Source organism: Vicugna pacos, chromosome 8 (assembly GCF_048564905.1).
Source record: "Vicugna pacos chromosome 8, VicPac4, whole genome shotgun sequence".
Lineage (NCBI taxonomy): Eukaryota > Metazoa > Chordata > Mammalia > Artiodactyla > Camelidae > Vicugna > Vicugna pacos.
The window spans coordinates 9,496,252-9,516,888 of record NC_132994.1 but is presented as its reverse complement, the minus strand read 5'-3'; the positions used below and the strand labels follow the sequence as shown (position 1 = coordinate 9,516,888).

The 20,637-nt window shown below is 39.4% G+C and overlaps 1 protein-coding gene across 6 annotated transcripts in view; it reads left to right on the top strand.

The window, feature by feature from the left end:
• FILIP1 (filamin A interacting protein 1) overlaps positions 1-20,637 on the top strand; it is a 191,838-nt gene that overhangs the window by 153,388 nt on the left and 17,813 nt on the right. For all 6 annotated transcript variants that reach the window (XM_006216117.4, XM_031680277.2, XM_072965514.1 and 3 more), the window contains exon 5: positions 17,104-19,909. In XM_006216117.4, coding sequence (XP_006216179.1) covers positions 17,104-19,909 — 2,806 coding nt within the window. The remainder of the gene's footprint in view (positions 1-17,103; positions 19,910-20,637) is intronic.

The following is a 20,637-nucleotide window of genomic DNA, read 5'->3' as shown; positions in this document are numbered from 1 at the left end:
TTTTCCAGTTGTTGTCATGGCAATTATCAACTGTCATGGCACTGGTGGATGTGTCATTTAGCGTGCAAATACATTACAATGAGTGTAAAATGAGGCTCATGGTCCTCTGGAAGTCAAATCCTCCACCATCTAGGACTCCGTCAGTTCTAACCTGTTCTTGTTTCTTCTCTGCAGCTGCCTCCTGAGACTTAGATAAGAGTAACGGGTTTCTAGTTGAGGGAGGGGCAACAGCCTTGGTAACAAGAAGGAAGGTTACTTTAACTAGAATGCCTGCAATCTGTTGGACCCAGCATCCCCCACAAAAAACCGTCTCCAAAGATTCTGTTCAGCCATGAAAGTTTTAAAGGGAAATGGGGGAGTAATCCAGTTAGTCATTGAGATAGGTGGTCAGGGTCCTTGTCATTCCTCAGTGCCTGCAGGACTGTCCCAATCTGCTGCTTGAGCCTGCTCTTCTGTGACTCAGGGAGGACCGGAGGACTCAGCTTTTCTGTAAACAAGAGGCCAGGGTGCGGCGGCAGGGGGTCTCACAGGGTCCTGCTCCCTTTCACCAACGGTGCATAAATGGTGCATAAGCATATTATTGATTATTAATTGTCAGACTCACATTGTCTTATTTAATTATCATAACACCCTTGTAAATTAAAATCCATGTCCCTGTTATACAGCTGGGTAAACTGAAGCCAGAGGGGTTACAAAACGTATTGTCAGTGATCTACCAAGTAGGTGCCAGGCCAAGAGTCAATCTCAGGTCTATCAATTGCCAAGAAGCCCCTTTCTGCAACACTTGCACAAACCTGTATGCAACAGGTGGTGGCTGCAGTTTCTTCTTTCTTCTTGAATTTCAGTTTTTCCCATTCATATTAAAATAGTTGGAAAAACCCTCCAAAATAAATTTAAAAAACAACAACAACAAAAAACATAAGCAACAATTGGTTTATTATCTGGAATTTTACCTTAACCATGAATGAATGTTGCTTTATATAACTTTTACCAAAAAACTCAATTATTAAAACACATTTATTCAGAACCACAACCCTGTAACATGCAGTAATCATTATACTTAGTTCATGCTATTAAGAGGATAGACATGTTCTTAAAGCAAAGGCACAGTTGAAGATTAAGGAGGAAGGAAAGCAACTACCTTTAACGTATATGAAACTAATCTAAGGCCTTAAAAATGCTCTGCAAACATTTAATGCTGCTAACTTTAAAGTTAATTTGACTACTTTATCTGGTATTATGCTTTTATTCTATTTATTCTATAATTAAAACAAAATTTAACATAAATGATAGCATATTCTATGCATATGGGTTAGAAAAAATGTATACTGGAACTTTTAAGTAACCTATGGCTTTTTGACTGAATTATCTATCACTCGCTCACACACTCACTCAGGAAAGAAGGAAGAAACAAAACAAGGGAAAAAAGAAAGAAGGAAAGAAGAGGGAATAAAAGGAAGAGAAGAGAGAAAACTAGTCTGAAGGTGATAGAAGATTTTAAGAACACTTGTATGAGTGATGTTACAGACACTCCTTGAAATTTGGCTAAATGTATTCACCAGTTTTGTTTGTGTAGATACCCATAGTTTTTTGCCATTTCAAAACACTTTTAGGGAAGAAATAAATTTAGGTTAAAAAAACTTTCTTAAGGCATTATGATCCTTAAGCTGGTGGCTCCTCGGTTCCACACTGCTGTGTTTGCATTTAGATGACATGCGGATTAACTGGCACTCTTGGTGGAAACATGAATCCCCTCCCGTTGGCTGAATCCTAGGAGAGGCTTTAGTGGGATCCCTATTTAAATTCCAGCCTGCGTTGAATAGAACTGTACGGAGTTTAACTACTTTGAAAAATCAGGAGTGAGGCCCATTTGACGTTTTATGCATAGCTTTTCTTTCACTCATTCCTCCTCCCCGACTCCAACCCCCTCCCCAGGACACTTGCCTCAGTGTGGGGCATAATTCCCGTTCACTGGCTTGACTTCTTAAGAGCTGCCTTCCCTTCCAGTCCTGGGCAGCTCCGCCCCTTTTCACAGACCAAAGTAAATCTGCACAATAATGAGCCGACTAAGGGAGGAATGACATCACCAGTAAGTGGTCCCAAGCTGTTTTGCACAACATTCACCTTTCATTGTTCTGATGACAGGGCTGGAATGTGACGGTTAATTCCCTCTGGAGTAGGGGGCTGAGCAGGGCCTGCTGCTGTTGAACAAACTTCAGTACCCCCTTATAAAAAACAAAAACAAAAACAAAAGCTACCATGCTTCCTAGTATTAAGGTAAGGAAGTCAAGATCTGTTTTGATTTAAGCGAGGCTAGTGACTCCAAGCAATGTGCATTTCATTTGTTAATAGGCTTCCTTGGCAGTAGACTCTTCTCAGTGTTCTTGCAAAGAGCATCTTGGAAGCTGAGTCTGGACATTTGTAGAGGCTTGACTAATCTGACAAGGGCTGTAAGAACTCGACGACCTTTCAACTTTCAGCTCCAGGTTTTACCGAGGGTGGACGGTGACATCCTTTCAAAATGACCAGCTTGTGGTGACTTTCCTTGATACCTCAGAATCCTTGACTGAAACTGGCCAAGACGCACCTTGTGGTATGAGGCATGCTCCCGTTTCACTATGGAGGGGAAAGGTAATCTCATCCTACAGAAACCTGGGGAGTTTGTAGAGGAACAGAAAAATCTCTTATCTTACTGCTGTCAGTCCTACTCAAATGTTCTGAAGGCTTTTAACAACCTTTCCATGTACTGTAACTGCATCTTCTAACTTATGATTTCTTGGTGAGCAAGAAACTAACTCGAGGTAAAAATATTATTTTCGAAGTTTTGGCTGTTACTGTTATGTGGATTTTCTGCAGACCTCTCTTTGCATATGTGGAGTAGGCGTGTAAAAGTTGGCAATGAATTAGAATGCACAGTGGTCTAAAGAAAGCCGTGTTTGTTCTGAAACAGTGTGGCAGTGATAACAAGAATAATAAGGCCAATTGGAGGTTCTATTTTAAAGTGGAAATGGCGTTAAAATTTGGACTATGTTAAACAATTGGTAAAAAGTTTAGTAATTTTTCAAGCTGCATTGTCTGAATTCAGCAGATTGTGTAAAAATAAACAGCTTGTACTTAGCTTTCAGTAGGGCTGGAGGCTAGTGTAAGTCTTTCACAAAAGAACTTCGCTTGGCCAAAATCAAATTTTTATACCGTGATTTCAGATTCACCTGACCCATTGTATAGAAATTTGAGCATCAGGGCAGACGGTAAGGTTTTTGTTTGTGCACATTTAATTTGGTGTAACATTGATTGTCAATAATGTTTTGTCTCTTTGTTTAAAGTGACAGAAGTCTTGAGTTCAACTGTGATGAAAATCTTGGGTTCACTACATTGATCTGCCTGAATTCTTAATTCCATGTGACTGGATGAACTTCTCTTTACTTGTAAAACTAAACATCCTTTCCACAACAGAAGAGCCCTCACATTTCTTTTTCTCTAGATTAACAACAGTCAGTCAGGATCAATACAAAGTTCATGGCTGGGGTCTTGGAGTTTTGTTTATTGTTTTGATTTTTTATTTTTTGAATTAGCTTTAACGTTATCCCCAAACTGGATAAAATAGTTATTAGATAAACGTTAATAAAACTTTTAAAGTATTTAGTGGCATTTCACATACCCTTTTATTTAGAAGCTTTTTAAAGGACTTTTGGATACAATGGCAATAAAGTCTATTACCATTTGAAAAAGGGAGAGGGTTACTTCTCTGAGTAAATAAACACATGTAAATACCCTGCTGTCAGTGATTTATGTACTTAATTTGCTACATATTTCATGTCTGTATTATTTTAAACACATCTTATTTATGAAAATAGATTTACCCAAGAGACAGATTAATAGTATCTTAATAAAATGCTTTACAAAAGGATATGTTTTTAGATTGTAAGTTCCCATAATGTATAAGCTTAAAACCATAAGGTATAAGCTTTTGTCCAGCACTCTAGAAATGTGTGTACAGTAGAGTAACAGGCATATTTGTACCTGTGTGGATTGCCTTCAACTTGTTTGAACAGTCTCAGGAAACCTGGTTCATGCCCCCAGCTCCTCCCCGCATGTTCTGAGTGATTGCAGGAGCGGCCTCTCTACTTATGCATGTGGGAGGACCGCTCACATTGTATCACAGAGACCTCAAACACCCCCCCTTCCCCGCCTCAGAAGACCCCCCTTCCCACTTCCTGGCTTCCCTGGGAAATCACTTGATTTAGTTCCTTTTCTGAGGATGTGACTTTCTCTGTGATAACGCACCGTGTTACCTAGACGGAGCATCCCATAATTTGATGTGATAAAGCATAGTGACACCTTCTTTGGTGATGGGCTAGGTCTCTGTGTTAGAATGAGGGAAGGCGAGGGGGCTACCTGGAAGAAAGAGCTCAAGGCCACACGTTTCAGTGACAGACTTCTTTGGTTCATGGCTTTTTCTGTTCCTCTTGAAAATCATTCAGTAAATTTATTCACCTGGCTGATTCTTAATAACCAACATCAAAGGGAAAGAATAGTATCTTTTTTCTACTGGTTTAAAAATATTCATCTGATCAGTCTGAAGTTGTTTGAAAAGTATTTTGAACAGCTTAGGAAATAGGAAAGCACAATAAAAGGTATATTATTGTGGGTAGAAACTACTTATCCATGCCCTCAAGTAAACAACAACCTTTTCAAGTTTCAAGAATGAAATTATCTTTCTTATTGTACCAGTAGATGCACATCTCACTATCTTTGAAGAATTCTCTCTAGTTGGAGGGGAAAGATACAGATTAGCAGTAAGTTTCAATTTAGCATCACTGCTAATAATATGTAACATTTATTGGGTACTTCTCCCTTTACATGTAATAATTCGTGTGATTCTGACAATGACCCCATGCCCAGACACTATTCTACCATTTGTATAGAGAAGGAAACTGAGGAAGAGATAAATTAAGACGCTTGCTCAGGTTAGTAGCGGGCAGAACTAGACTCAACCCAGGCAGTCTGGCTTTAGAGCATACACTCAGAACTACCATACTGAACAGAGGGTTAGCTTTGAAATGACAACTGCCAAAAAAAAAAAAAAATACATGTATTTTCTGTCAGTGAAAATTATTGGCCTCATTGAGTTACACAGAGATTCGTTTTCTATACAAATTACTATGTATGATTTCATATTGGGTCCTTTATCAGGACATATCCTTTTTTATTTTCCTGAATATTCCCCATTCAGCTTTCAGTATTTGTGGTCTTTTTTTTTTTTCCTTTTAGTTTCTTTTTTTTGGAGGAGGGTGGTAATTAGGTTTATTTATTTAACTATTATTTTAATGGAGGTACTGAGGATTGAACCCAGGACCTTGTGCATGCTAAGCATGTGCTCTACCACTGAGCCATACCTTCCGTCTTTCCTCTTTATCAATCAGAAATTTCTCTCTTTTTTTTAATTGAAACAGTGTCAGTTACAATGTGTCAATTTCTGTGTACAGCATAATGTTTCAGTCATACCTATACATACATATATTTGTTTTCATATTCTTTTTCATTATAGGTGACTACAAGATATTGAATATAGTTCCCTGTGCTATACAGATAAAATTTGGTTTTTTATCTATTTTATATATAGTAGTATTTGAAAATCTCGAATTCTCAATTTATCCCTTCCCACCCCCTTTGCTCAGAAATTTTCTATCTCTAAAGAACCCATGGTGCAAAATAAAAAAGGTCAAGAGCGAGGCTTTAGGATTATCATCCTGGGATCCAAGGCAAGACCCTTCCCTGCTGCCCAGCCTTAGAGCAGGAACAGATGATACCCCTTCGTGTTTGGTCTGAGGGAGGAGGAACACCACTCTCGACCACTGCTATCTTTGACTTCTCTCTCTCTTTTATTTTTGAATTGAAGTATATTCAGTTTATAATGTGTCAATTTCTGTAATGTTTCAGTCATTCATATACATACATATATTTGTTTTCATATTACTTTTCATTATAGGTTACTACAGATATTAAATGTAGTTCCCTGAGCTGTATAGCAGAAACCTGTTGTTTATCTATTTTATATATAGTAGTATCTGCAAATCTTGAACTCCCGGTTTATCCCTTCCCATCCCTTTTCCCCCTGGTAACCATAAGTTTGTTTTCTATGTCTGTGAGTCTGTTTCTGTTTTGTAAATAAGTTCATTTGTGTCTTTTGTTTTTAATTTTAGATTCCACATATGAGTGATATCATATGGTATTTTGCTTTCTATTTCTAGCTTACTTCACTTAGAATGACAATCTCCAGGTCTATCCATGTTGCTGCAAATGTCATTATTTTATTCTTTTTTTTATGGCTGAGTAGTGTTCCACTGTACTACAATTTCTTTATCCAGTCATCTGTTGATGGACATTTAGGTTGTTTCCATGTCTTGGCTATTGTAAATAGTGTTGCTATGAACATTGGGGTGCATGAAGTTTTTCAAATTAGAGTTCCCTCTAATATTATATTATCACTGTTCTTAGAGTCCTTCAAGACTCTGTATAACCCTCAGAATGGTGCCTGACTCCTTAGGATGACATACAAGCTGCCTGATGCTCTGACCTCCACCTTCCGCTGGAGTCTTATCTCTTGACATTGTCCCACCTTCTACTGTGTGCTCTGAAATGACTGTGCTATTCTGGATGAGGTCCTGTTTTCTTGTGTTTGCAAGCTATTTTCCCTTTATGTGCGGCAGCATTTCCCCTAGTCTTCATCTAGATAACCTTTGTTTATTCATTCATTGAACAAATACTGGTTGATGTCCTACTGGGTGTTAGGCACTGTGCTCAGGGGCTGGTGTTCAGCCCCAGACCCTGCCCTCATGGAGCGTTTGTTCTGTGGAAAGGTGGAAAGACAGACAATATCTAAGTACACAAACAAATGAATCTGTACATTTCAGATAGTGAAAGTGCATGAAAAGAAAGAAATAGGGTGATAAAATGGAGTACAGCCAGCTGGGGAAACTGTTTTCAATAGGCTAGTCAGAGGATGCCTCTCTAGGGAGGAGACGAGAACTGAAACCGGAAGGATGAGCAAGAAGAGCCCTGGGGCTGTTGAATGTGATTATGCAGGTGGTAGCACCTGACCCGGGAGGAAGAGGGTCTGGAGTCCAGTCCTCATTCAGCGCATCAGCATGAGGAGGAGCCCCATGCCTCACTCAGGCATTCCAGCATGGGACTGCTTCCCAGGAAAGGAGGGGACCCTTATGTAGTTCCCCCAAAGGGGCCATATGGGCAGGAGAACAGTATTGGAAACAGCAATTACAAAGCTTTGAGCAATTACTTCCTCCAGTTACATCTCCACCCTTGGATGTCCCCCACTAACCTATATTTAAAGCATAAATGGCACTTTTTACATAGCTGCAATTTATTTATTTATTTTTTATTCCAAGCAACCTGACACATGATTTGACAATGGTAGGGTATTCAACCCATCTTTATTGAATTATTGAGAGGATTCATGAACCGTGGCTAATTCTGTATGAGTCAGGGAGCTTCCTACCACAGTGTACGATCAGAGAGCTCCTCCTTAAGTAGCGATTCTCAAGTATGGGCCTCCTGTTGGGCAGCCCACTGTCTATCAGGGAAAAAAAACAGTCATTTCAATGGTTTAGGGCAAAAGACAAATAATTCTGTAGACTTTCATTTCTACTGTGACTAAGAAGCTATTTACTAGTAATATAGTAGGTGATTTATTTTTGAATATAGCGTTTGTAAATTTAAATTAGCATGTTACCAGATATCCATAAAGACTATGTGTATTGGTATTCTACAGTGGATTCTGGTTGCTACCAAATATTGGTAAACACTAAGCATGTGATCACCGGGTAGTAAGAAATTCCCTAATCTTCAAGAAGAATTTGTTATCAACCATGAGCTTTTTTTAAGGCTTTCAGTCGTTGCCAGGTGGGCCTTTTAAAGACAGATCAGTACTGGTTAAAATTCATAATCAGTTTAGTTTATTGTGGGTTGTTGGGCTAGCCTACAGAGGAGCCGTAATGTGTATCCTTGCTTTAATTTTCAACAATTAGACCTGAAGGTATGTCATCGATGTGCCTATTATATTTACTTATTTTTTTATTGAACATATGGTTGGTTTACAACATTGTGTTAGTTTCTGGTGTACAGCATAATGATTCAGTTATATATTCATATATATATATATTCTTTTTCATATTCCTTTTTCATTATAGGCTATTACAAGATATTGAATATAGTTCCCTGTGCTCTACAGTAGGACCTTGTTGTCTATCTAAATGTGCCTGCACTAGAACAGAATTATTCATAACCCCCTTGAAATCTGAAGAGCAAAACTTCACTTATAATGATCTGCTTGGGTGTGTGTAGGGGAGGGCGTGTGGGTGTGTGTGAACGCTATTTGAATTACTTGGATTATACTATCAAAGTGAATATAATAAGATTACTAGATTATTTTTAAGTTTATAGGATATAGTTTTATGACAAAATCATGTGTATAAGTTGAGGGTCTTCTCTTGTGACATAAAAGCAGTTCATAAAAGTTGCTAGCAAAAAGTTTACTGATTTATTTTAATTTTTATCACCAAGTTCTTTTTCATGAGAATGGGTGAGCTAGACTTTTCTCCCACTCCGCTGGGTTAGGGACAAAAAGTTTGAGATCAGATAAATACCCTACAATGCTGCTGGTCTTCACAAAAGAAAAGAAAAAATATATACCCGGGCTTTGAAAACTCATCCTTACACAAAACAGAAACAAAGCTCAGAAGGCTCTGTCCTGTTGTAAAGGACCCACCATTTCTTTAGATATAAAAAAATGATCATCTAGCACTCAGTGCCCAGGGCTAGGACTAGGGTGAGACAAATGAGACTCTCACCTTGGGCACAAAATTTAAGGGGATGCCAAAAAAATTCAGTAATCAAGTTATGCAATATTTTAATGCACTGCCTTGAAAAATTAAAATTAATGCAAAAGATCCACAATGAACAAAAATATGAAAATTTCAAATGAGGGCAGGATCTGACTCTGCAGCTGCGCAACCCAGCCTCCTCCACCTCACCCTAATCCTAGCCCTGAAGAATCCATTGGGGACATTAGATTAATTCGGGATAATTAATATAATAGTCACCATCTTGAGAAACTGAAGTGATTTATGAAAAGGTAACACTTCTTCCTGAGTCATTTGGTAAAACCATGTCCTATCATTGTTACCAAGCTGCTTGGTTCTGTACTTATATGCTCTAGTTGGGAAAAAAAATGCATTGTGATTAAAGACTTCAAACTGCATGCAAGCTTGACTCTTTTGAGGTTCATTCATCTTTAATTGCTTTCTTGCCCTTGCTAGTTTTAACCTGCCTTTTCTCTTGAAAGACAGAGAGGTAGACATACAGGGAGAGTTGAACAAGAACAAAAACGGTGAAGGAGAAGGAAAGAAAAGGGAAATTAGCATGGTCTGGCTGAGAAACAAACCTAGCATGGCATCAGGGCTTCCAGATGGGGTCCGATGAACATAAGATGGTGACATGTGGCAATATGTGAAGGGGCCAAAGAGAGAATTGCTGCTCTGGGGCTAAGGCTGAGAAATTTGGAGAAATGCTTGAAAAAGTGGGAGTGTCAAGAAAGTTGGAGAAAGAAATCTGTGAAATCTTACCTGGTTTACTTTCAAGGAAGCAATGTGAGAATGAATATTGTCCGGTGTGGCCCTAAGTCTTCAGGGGCACAGAGTGACAACTGTTCCAGGGAAGGTGTTTATCTCAAACATTGATCACTAGGATAAGGCTGAAAAACACCCTTCACTTCCCCTTTCCCTGCCAAAACAATTTATCCTTAGATTTTAAAAAAAAAAAAAGCTAAATTAACAAGTATCTGTGGAACAGGACAGAATGAGATGCGTTTTCCAGCATAAATTTGAGTGAGCATTAAATGGATCCCAGTGAGGAAGAAAAAGCAGAAGTCTCTAACAAGTTGAATTTTTTAAATGGATGTCCCAGTGAGGAAGAAAAAGTAGAAGTCTCTAACAAGTTGAATTTGGAAAGAAATGAAAGAATCACCCACAATCACAGAAATATGAGAGTCACGTGGCACTGTAAGGAAAGTAAAAATACGACCAGATGCCAGAGTAGCTGAGACTTGGGTGGAGGAAAGCTGAAGATTACAAAAGGGGACTCAATTTTACTGTGGAAAATTTCAGACATCTACATAAATAAAAAGAAGAGTATAATGAAATCCCATGTACCCAGCACTTAGCTTCAACAGTTAATCAACTCATGACCAATCTGGTTATCTCTCCTAACTCCCCTGGATGATTTTGATGTAAATTCCAGACATAAATTTCATTCATAAATATTTCAATATGGATTTTTAAAATATAAGGATTCTTTAAAAAATGTTGTTAGAATCCTTTATCAGATCTAAAGTTTAATAATAATTCCTTAACATAATTTTTCTAATTTTCTCATTTTTAAAAAAATTTGAATGAGAATCCACATAGATTATAATTGGTTGGTATGTCTCCTAAATTTCTTTTAATCTATAGCTCCCACCCATTTGTTTCTTCTTGCAATTCATTGAAGAAACTAAGGGTTTTTAAATCATGTATCGTCCCCTACATTTTGGATTTTCTGATTGCATCATCACCATGTCATTTAGTGTGTTTCTCGCTTTTGTTTTTTCTGTAAACTAATAGTTATAGGAGCTTGATCTGATTCAGTTTCAATTTTGGGGTGAAGGATATTTCTCAGGTGGAGGTCTATACACATGTATACAATATCTGGTTGTCTCTTTTGGGACACTGATAATTATTGCCTACACCCATTATTTCACTGAGGACTGCAAAATGGCAGTCTTTTATAATTACTTCTTTATTTATTAAGCTATCATTATTTATAACTGAATTATTTCTATAAAGAAAAACAAAGAGCTTTAAAGTTAAGTGGGAACATGCTGATAATACTTCTCATATGTTGATGGAGTTAAGAATATTGACCCTGCCCTACCTGTTTCCTGTGGCTGCTTCTCTATTTCTCTTTCCTTTTACAGTCAAGACTAATTAATCTCAGGTGCTTGTCTCCATTTTTTTCCTTTCTTGGTTTTTCTTCAGCTAAGCTTTTTTTTTTTTCTTTCATGGGGGTTGGTAATTAGGTTTATTATTTATTTCTTAGTGGAGATACTGGGGATTGAACCCAGGACCTTGTGCATGCTAAGCAGGCACCCTACCACTAGGCTATACATTTCCCCCATTCTTTAGGGCCCTTTCCTTGCCTTCTCTATACCTAGCTCCTACTTAGCTTTTAAGACTCGGGTTTAAGTCACCTCCTTCTAGGAACCTCCCTAACTCTTATAGGACTTAGCTGCACTTCCAGAGAGGTATGAGCTCCCCCCGGCACCTATGTCTTTGTCTCTATAATGGTTGGTTTAATTGTCTGTTTCTTTGGAGAGTAAATGCCTTAAGGGCAAGAACTCTGTGTGTGTGTGTGTGTGTGTGTGTGTTTTCTTTACATGTCTAGCAGAGTGCCCAGCACAAAGTAAATGTTCACTAAATGACTGTTACATGAGTAAACAAGAAGAGGTGTGCTACTTGGTGTGACCAACAGCACTGGCTGCTGGCATTTACTGAGTGTGTTCTGTGGGCTGGCCACTGTCTTAGCCCTTTACATGCATCATTTCACTTAATCTTCACAACAGCCCCATGAGGAAGGTCCTTTCATTTCCTCCGTTTGATTAGATGAGAAATAGGAGGCACAAAATAATTAAGGAATTTGGCCAAGCAAATTCGAATTTCGGCAAGGCTTCTGAGAAGGACTTTTGTGATAGTTTTCAACAAATATGTAAAGAGCTCACCATGGGCTGTGTTTTAGCACTATTGCCGGTGTCCAGGTTCTTGTCCTGTCCCAGAAACAATTTAGAGAAAAGACGCAGAGGTTAAGACAGTAAAGTGAGGATTTTTTAAGGGATGGATAGTACACTCTCAAGGGGAGAGCAGGCGGGCTCAGGTGAGCAGCTGCCCTGAGTTTCTTTGGCAAGTTGGTTACGTAGAGTGTAAAAATGAATGGGTGGAATATTCATTGGGGAGGGAAGGGTTTGGGATTGTATTCCCTGATTTTTATCCCAATTCCACCTTCCTGAAGGGAGGAGAAATTTTTGTCCTTATTTAGTCTGGATGGGAAGTGTCATGGCATTGGTGCATGATGGGTGCTTCTAATCTGCAAGGCTAATTTTATTGTAATGAGGGCATAATGAGCCAAAGGTTACATTCAGACACTGGAGATTCCTGCCTTCTCCCACCTTTCTTTGTCAGCCTCCAGGCTACTTGTCACCCCAGAATGTATGACTGCTTATCTGCACAGAGGTTCCTGCTTTTCTTTCTCTGCCCAGGGACCCCTGTTTGTATGATGTATAGTTTCCTGCATTTGGACTCTGCACCTCCTTTCTGCCCAATTTCTGCCATTTGGCCTGCATCCCCCTTTCTGTGCTCAAATCTGTCTATCTGCCTGCTTTAACATGTTGGAGAACTGAATGTGGGCATGTGAGAGAAGGAGAGGACTTGAAAAGGACTCTAGATTTGGGACCTATGCATCTGGAAGAATTTGGTTGTGGTTGACTGACATGAGGAAGATGTAATTGGAACAGGTTCTTGGGGAGACTTGGGAGCCCCGAGAGATGACGACTAACAGCCCCGTGGGCTCCAAGTGGATGGAATGACGACGTCCCTGCTGCTGAATGGGTGACATCAGCAGCAGGCAGAGCGTGATTGTGTTTGAAGTGCTCAGTGCATTGACCTGTCTTTTTATTAATCATTGGGGTTGTGTTCCCATTGAAACAGTGCTAGTATAAGCTGATGTCTTGGGTGACAAAACAGTCCAGGGAGGATCTTGACCGTTCCGGAAGGATAGGCTGAATCACACAAGATGAAGTTGCCCTGAACAAACACAAAGTTTTACAAATTTCAGCTGTTCAAGCAATATCTATTTGAGGAATAGCATGGTTGTTAAGAGCACATTGAATGCTAGCTGTCTTCCCTTTTTTCAACTTCTGCTTTCACCTCTTCCTGCCTTAAGATTCATAACTTATTTTATGTTTTCTATAATATTTTCAGTCATTCTCATAATTTTTTACAACTTTTCACCCTTTATCTGACATCTTAGAATACTTTCCAGGGCTTTTAATATTTTTTAATGTATTTTTAAAATTGAGACGTAAGTTACATATTACAAAATTCATCAATTTTAATTATACATTTAATTATACATTTTGATGAGTCTTGATAAAGTTATACCCCATAAACAATCAGCACGTCTGGGTCTACGCTTTTAATATCTTCTAGCTAAAAATAACTGAATTTCTGAACATTCTAAGTGAAAAATCTTTGAGTTAAAAATATAATTTTATTTGGTATGAAGGATAAATGAGGGGTTATTAAGAAAAGCAAGAGAATTCTGGAAACCTGATTAGATTGTTTCCTTGTCTTCCGTTTGTCCTCTGACTAAGATAAAGTGCTTGTAGAAAATTCAGAACTTGCCAAGAATAAATTTGATTTCAGGAGACTTAGTGCTCAGCCTGCAGCTGCTGATGAGAATCGGGGCACTCATTCACCTTCTTAGTCTTGGTTTTCTGGTTTATTTACTTCTCATGTTAATATTTTCAGAATCAGGCTTGTATAACACTTACCAACTTACAGTTTTGTAATGTCTGCCTGCTTCTGTTAATGCAAGTTCCATGAGGCTGGGTGCCACCCTCTAGGGTGCCCCCTAGCACAGTGCCTGACACATAGGAAGTCCTCAAAAAATATTGACTGAATGAGTAAATGGAAGAAAGAACAAATAAATAAGCTTGAAATTAGCTCAAGCTACCTATATAGAGATGTGTGAATTAAAGTCCTGACAATGCTGAGCTGAGTTTAATTTTTGTTGAATGTATGTTATGATTGATACTAGGTCAGCCATTTGGTATTAATAGTGGCTATTAGACAGTGAGTGTCTCTGACCTATTGAGCAATGGCCTCTCAAAGAATGTGGTCACTCTAGTCATCAGCTGCTGGAGAAGAGGTGTATCTCTTAAGCTGGAAACCTCAAATGAGAGACGGAGCCCTCTTTATCTGGACTATATGGGTATCTCTTACGATGCGTTTATCCTAGTCCTAGGGGGTGAACAACTGTTGGCAGGCTGTCCTGGCTGAGCCACGCATATTGACTATGTCCTGGATCTAACCCTCAGCGACACCAACGGGGAAACTGGACTTTGGGAGCATGCAGAGAATGGGCTGTGTATTGCTGTTAGTTCCACTTTAGGAGATGAGAATGACTTAAGATGTGACAGAAGAGGGAAGGAGAGAGATTTTAATAGGCCTAGAAAAAGAGAAATAATCACAGGTGTGAGGCCCTGAAAAATGTGGCTTCACAGAAGCCAAGTTCCAAGGTCATGCTCTAGCCCACAGGATTGTCTGTTGCTCAGAAAGCCTTCTCCTTTTCTCTGGCTGGAACACCAGTGCCCCAGGTTTTACTATCAAAGTCAGGATAATAACAAAAATACTTATGGATTAAACACAAAAAGCACTGAACATACTTTCCATATGGAGGGAATAGCGTACTCTCTAGTTCTTATATTTGTTTTGTGTTTTATTACATCTGTGTAGTCCATGTGTCAGTCTTTACTTCTACTGTCTCAACCTTCAGAACATCCTCTGAGGGGGGTGTTAATATCCCTTGCTCCTTCCTTTGCAGCCTAGAAAACTGAGGGTCAAGAGTTCAGTGACTACAGGGAACTTTATTCAATATCTTGTAGTAATTTATAATGAAAAAGAATATGAAAAGGAATATATGTATGTATATGTATGTATATGTATGACTGAATCACTATGCTGTGCACCAGAAACTGACACATTGTAAACTGACTATACTTCAATTTAAAAAAGAAAAAGAAAAAAAGAATTTCATGACTGACCAGAGGTTACATAATTAGAAAACTGTTGGGCCAGAATTCAGATTCTGCTATGTCTGACCCCAAAGCTTATGCTTTAGCCACACCAAACCCCTGCCTCTAATAGCATAGAGGCATACAATTCTTAAACACATATCTTTAGAAATTTTAACATTTAAAGCTTTAAAGTTGAAAGACATTGGGGATGGGTATAGCTCAGTGGTAGAGCACATGCTTAGCATGCACAAGGTCCTGGGTTCAATCCCCAGTACCTCTGTTACATAAATAAGTAAACCTAATTACCTCCCTCCTCCAAAAAAAAATAGAAAAATAAAATAATAATCAAGTTGAAAAATGTAATTTTTTTAATGAATTTGTCTCTGACAGTCTAGTTAAGGTCAAGAAATTTGAAAATATCCCCTAAAGTCTCTCTTACTCTTTAGTTCTGTGACATTTCAGTTGCTTTGTCTCCAAGTAAAAAGATAAGATAATCAATAAAATGACCTTTTACACATGTAAGAACCACAATTAGTGAAGCTATTATAGTATTACTCATGTGAGTCCAGAGGACTTGAAAATAATATTTTCCTCTTATTTTAGGAATAAAGCCATAATAGGTTTGGAAGTCAAGCATTTTTGTTAATAGATGCTTAGACACAAAGGTATATTTTATAAAAACATATTCTATTTAGAAAATCTTAATGATATTAGCAGAGCCATTTCTTTTTTCTTTTTTTCTTTTTTTTTTGTTTTGCTTTGTTTTTTGTTATTTTTGTGTGTTTTTTTTTTTTTTTTTGTTCTTAGCAGAGCCATTTCTATCTGACACTGGATTGATTATAGTTTCTCTGTATTATGTCCAATCATTTCTTGTGCAATGCAATATAAGACTACTAACTTGTTTACTTGGATAACAGCTAATCTAGTCATAAATATGAAAGAAGCCATTCAGAATAAGTGAAGTTCAAAATATACTGAAAGAAAAATGTACTTACAACAAATACATTAGTGGTTGTTTATAACTTGCTTCTCTTATAAGCATAAATTACTAAAACACATTCTTATACTACACATGGTAAATATAATTATTAGATCAACTTTGTTTTATGGATAATTGAAAACAGCTATTAAAAACTGGTGCAAGTTAGCTGACCACCACAAGGATGGTACCTAGTTACTGTGGTATATTTATATTTCTGCTTTTTAAAGCAATACATAAACACCAGAAAGAAAATGCACATCATGCATACAAAATAGTAATTTCTGTGGCTGCCACACTTTTGTATTGCTAGGAATTCAGATTTCCTTCCTACCTAGCTCTCAATTAAAAAAAAAAAACCAACTATTTAAATCAGAAAACAAAGGTAAGACCGTATGCCAGATCTGGTGGTAACTAAAACCAGTTTATGCAGATCAGCTTTCTACCAGAAAGTTCCACTTGCCTTGTCCCCAACAGTAGTTGCATACAAAATAAGAAAACTCAAAGGTTCTTCTTTTCAGAGTCTTCTCTTTCATTTAAGGTAAATTTCTCTTTTGAAGTCATGTGATACACAGACAAGGAACAAGTGTTCTAGGCTCTGCTGCAGGAGTTTGTATCCCAGTACCGCCACTTACTGACTGTGTGACCTGGGGCGGGCGCCCCGTCTCATCTTCCCCAGGGGGGTGATAGTAGCAGTCCGTGCCTCATACAAATGCCATGAGGACAAAATAAATACTAGTGCCTAGAGCACAGAAAATTCTCTATAAATAGCCCTTATTATTGCAAAACCGAAGTTTAACTCAGTGGTTATATTATTGAAGTACAGTATAGATGCAGAAAGCTGCTCACATCAAAGTGTTCAACTTACTGAAATTTCATAAGCTGAACAATTCTTTGTAACAGGCACACAGATCATGAAACAGAAACTATACCTGAAGAGCCCTCTTCAGGCCCCCTTCTAGGCGTTACCCCTCCCTGTGAGTAACTAGCATCCTGATTTCTGATTGGTTTCATTAATGGCCATTTGTTAAACCTTCATATTGCAGTAATTGATAAGGGATTTATTATAATAGTATTTTATTCTTATTTAATGTCTAAGACAAACTTCTTTGCTGATTAACTCTTTAATAGTTATAAGAAATATTATTTATATATTACAGAATATATAAACTATAATATATAAGGTAATAAAGGTAATATTTTAATATATTTTGTTTTCTAGGTTGAAAAAACTCCTTGAACAAGAAAAGGCTTACCAAGCCCGCAAAGAAAAGGAAAACGCTAAGCGGCTCAACAAACTGAGAGATGAGCTGGTGAAACTCAAGTCCTTTGCACTCATGCTGGTGGATGAAAGGCAAATGCATATCGAGCAACTTGGCCTGCAAAGCCAGAAAGTACAGGACCTGACTCAGAAACTGAGGGAAGAGGAAGAAAAGCTCAAAGCCATTACTTCCAAATCTAAAGAAGACAGGCAGAAATTGCTCAAGCTGGAAGTGGATTTTGAACACAAGGCTTCGAGGTTTTCCCAGGAGCATGAAGAGATGAACGCTAAGCTTGCCAATCAGGAGTCTCACAATAGGCAACTCAGGCTCAAGCTGGTTGGCTTAACTCAAAGAATTGAGGAGCTGGAAGAGACCAACAAAAATCTTCAAAAGGCAGAGGAAGAACTTCAGGAACTAAGAGAGAAAATTGCCAAAGGGGAATGTGGCAACTCCAGCCTCATGGCAGAAGTGGAAAATCTGCGGAAGCGCGTGCTCGAAATGGAGGGTAAAGATGAGGAGATCACGAAAACGGAATCCCAGTGCCGGGAACTGAGGAAGAAGCTGCAGGAGGAAGAACACCATAGCCGGGAGCTCAAACTTGAAGTTGAGAAGTTACAGAAGAGAATGTCAGAACTGGAGAAACTGGAAGAAGCCTTTAGCAAGAGTAAATCTGAGTGCACCCAGCTGCATTTAAATCTGGAGAAAGAAAAGAACTTAACCAAGGACCTGCTCAATGAATTGGAGGTGGTCAAGAGTCGGGTTAAAGAACTGGAATGTTCCGAAAGTAGATTGGAAAAGGCTGAATTAAGCCTCAAAGATGATCTGACAAAGTTGAAGTCATTTACGGTGATGCTGGTTGATGAAAGGAAAAATATGATGGAAAAAATAAAGCAAGAAGAGAGAAAAGTAGATGGACTCAATAAAAACTTCAAGGTGGAACAAGGAAAGGTTATGGATGTCACTGAGAAACTAATAGAAGAAAGTAAGAAGCTTTTAAAACTGAAATCTGAAATGGAGGAAAAGGTGTACAATTTGACAAAAGAGAGAGACGAGTTAATAGGCAAACTGAAAAGTGAAGAAGAAAAATCCTCTGAATTAAGCTGCAGTGTTGACTTACTAAAGAAGAGACTTGATGGGATAGAGGAAGTGGAGAGAGAAATAACCAGAGGGAGGTCTCGAAAAGGACCTGAGCTCACCTGCCCAGAAGATAACAAAATTAAGGAACTTACCCTTGAAATTGAGAGGCTGAAGAAACGCCTGCAACAACTGGAGGTGGTCGAAGGGGATTTGATGAAGACAGAGGATGAGTATGACCAGCTGGAGCAGAAATTTAGAACTGAGCAGGATAAGGCGAACTTCCTCTCCCAACAGTTGGAGGAGATAAAACACCAGATTGCCAAGAATAAAGCAATAGAGAAAGGTGAGGCTGTGAGCCAGGAAGCGGAGCTGAGACACCGATTTCGGTTGGAAGAAGCTAAAAGTCGAGACTTAAAAGCCGAAGTGCAAGCCCTTAAGGAGAAGATTCATGAGTTAATGAACAAAGAAGATCAGCTTTCTCAGCTCCAAGTGGATTATTCTGTTCTCCAACAAAGATTCCTGGAAGAGGAAAATAAGAACAAAAACATGGGGCAGGAGGTCCTCAATCTGACCAAAGAGTTGGAGCTTTCGAAGCGTTACAGCCGAGCTCTCAGGCCCAGCGTGAACGGGAGGAGAATGGTGGATGTTCCCGTGACGTCCACCGGCGTCCAGACGGATGCCGTCAGCAGTGAGGCGGCGGAGGAGGAGACGCCGGCGGTGTTCATCCGGAAATCCTTCCAAGAAGAGAATCACATCATGAGTAATCTTCGGCAGGTGGGGCTGAAGAAGCCTATGGAACGATCCTCTGTTCTGGACCGGTATCCGCCAGCGGCCAACGAGCTCACCATGAGGAAGTCTTGGATTCCGTGGATGAGAAAAAGGGAAAACGGGCCCCCGATGACTCAAGAGAAAGGGCCTCGAACAAGCTCCAGTCCGGGGCACCCGGGAGAGCTGGTCCTTTCCCCGAAGCAGGGTCAGCCCCTGCACATCCGAGTGACCCCAGACCACGAGAACAGTACCGCGACTTTGGAGATAACCAGCCCGACGTCTGAAGAATTTTTTTCTAGTACCACCGTCATTCCTACCTTAGGGAATCAGAAACCAAGGATCACCATTATTCCATCACCAAATGTCATGTCTCAAAAGCAAAAAGGTGGCGATGGCCCTCTTGGCACAGAACGATCCATGTCCCCAGTCACAATTACTACCTTTTCCAGAGAGAAGACCCCAGAAAGTGGAAGAGGTGCGTTTGCGGACAGGCCCACCTCCCCGATCCAGATCATGACGGTGTCCACGTCCGCGGCACCAGCTGAGGTCGCCGTCTCTCCCGAATCCCAGGAAATGCCCGTGGGAAGGACTGTCTTCAAAGTCACCCCAGAAAAGCAGACTGTTCCAACTCCAGTCCGGAAATACAACTCCAATGCCAATATCATAACCACGGAAGACAATAAAATTCACATTCACTTGGGTTCTCAGTTTAAACGATCCCCGGGGACGTCGGCCGAAGGAGCAAGTCCGGTTATCACTGTCCGACCTGTCAGCGTGACGGCTGAGAAGGAGGTGTCCACTGGCACCGTCCTGCGCTCTCCCAGGAACCATCTCTCGTCGCGCCCTGGCGGGAGCAAAGTCACCAGCACCATCACCATCACACCTGTCACAACCTCATCCGCCCGAGGAACCCAGTCAGTGGTGAGTAGAGGAAGCTCCAGAGGTCAGCCAACCCAGGGGGGCACGAGTGAGCCGTCAGAGTAACCCAGCGCCCCAAATACAGCAAAGCCACACGCCTGTCGCCCCACCCGAACCCACTACCAGATGCTTCCTAGGGGACCATCTACACCAAGAAATGAGACTACAAAGTAGCCTAATATTTTATTAATTTGAGCTAATTTGGAGGGATAGTTTTGTTTCTTTCATGTAACTTATGGAGACACCAGAAATCCACAGGATGGCCTCTTTGCAGTGTTAGCCTGTGGTACTAAAAACGTTTAAAATTTGACTTTTATGTTTAAAGTGCTTTTTAAAAAATGGAACCTGGAGAGAAACAGTCAGTATGCAGGAAAAATTCAATGTGTTCCTGCGTTATGTTTCTATAACCTAAGATATTCAATATGTACTTCTGTCTGGTCATAGTCATACTTTACTCCAAAAGTAAGATTAAAAGATTTTTATATCAAAAACTTTTTTAAAAGTAAAAAAGAAGTGAATTTCTAGGTCTAAACACTATATGTCATTAATAATATCTTAACAGTATCATGCAGAGAGCAGGTGCTTGATAAATATTTATTTAATAACCAGCTGGAGGGCTAAATGAAGGATTTAAAAAGGCATATCTAGACTATAAAACCAGAGACAAAAATAAATTCTGTTTTTCAAAATAGTTCCAGTGGCTGTCTTCGTTTATTGGGGACGATTGGTAA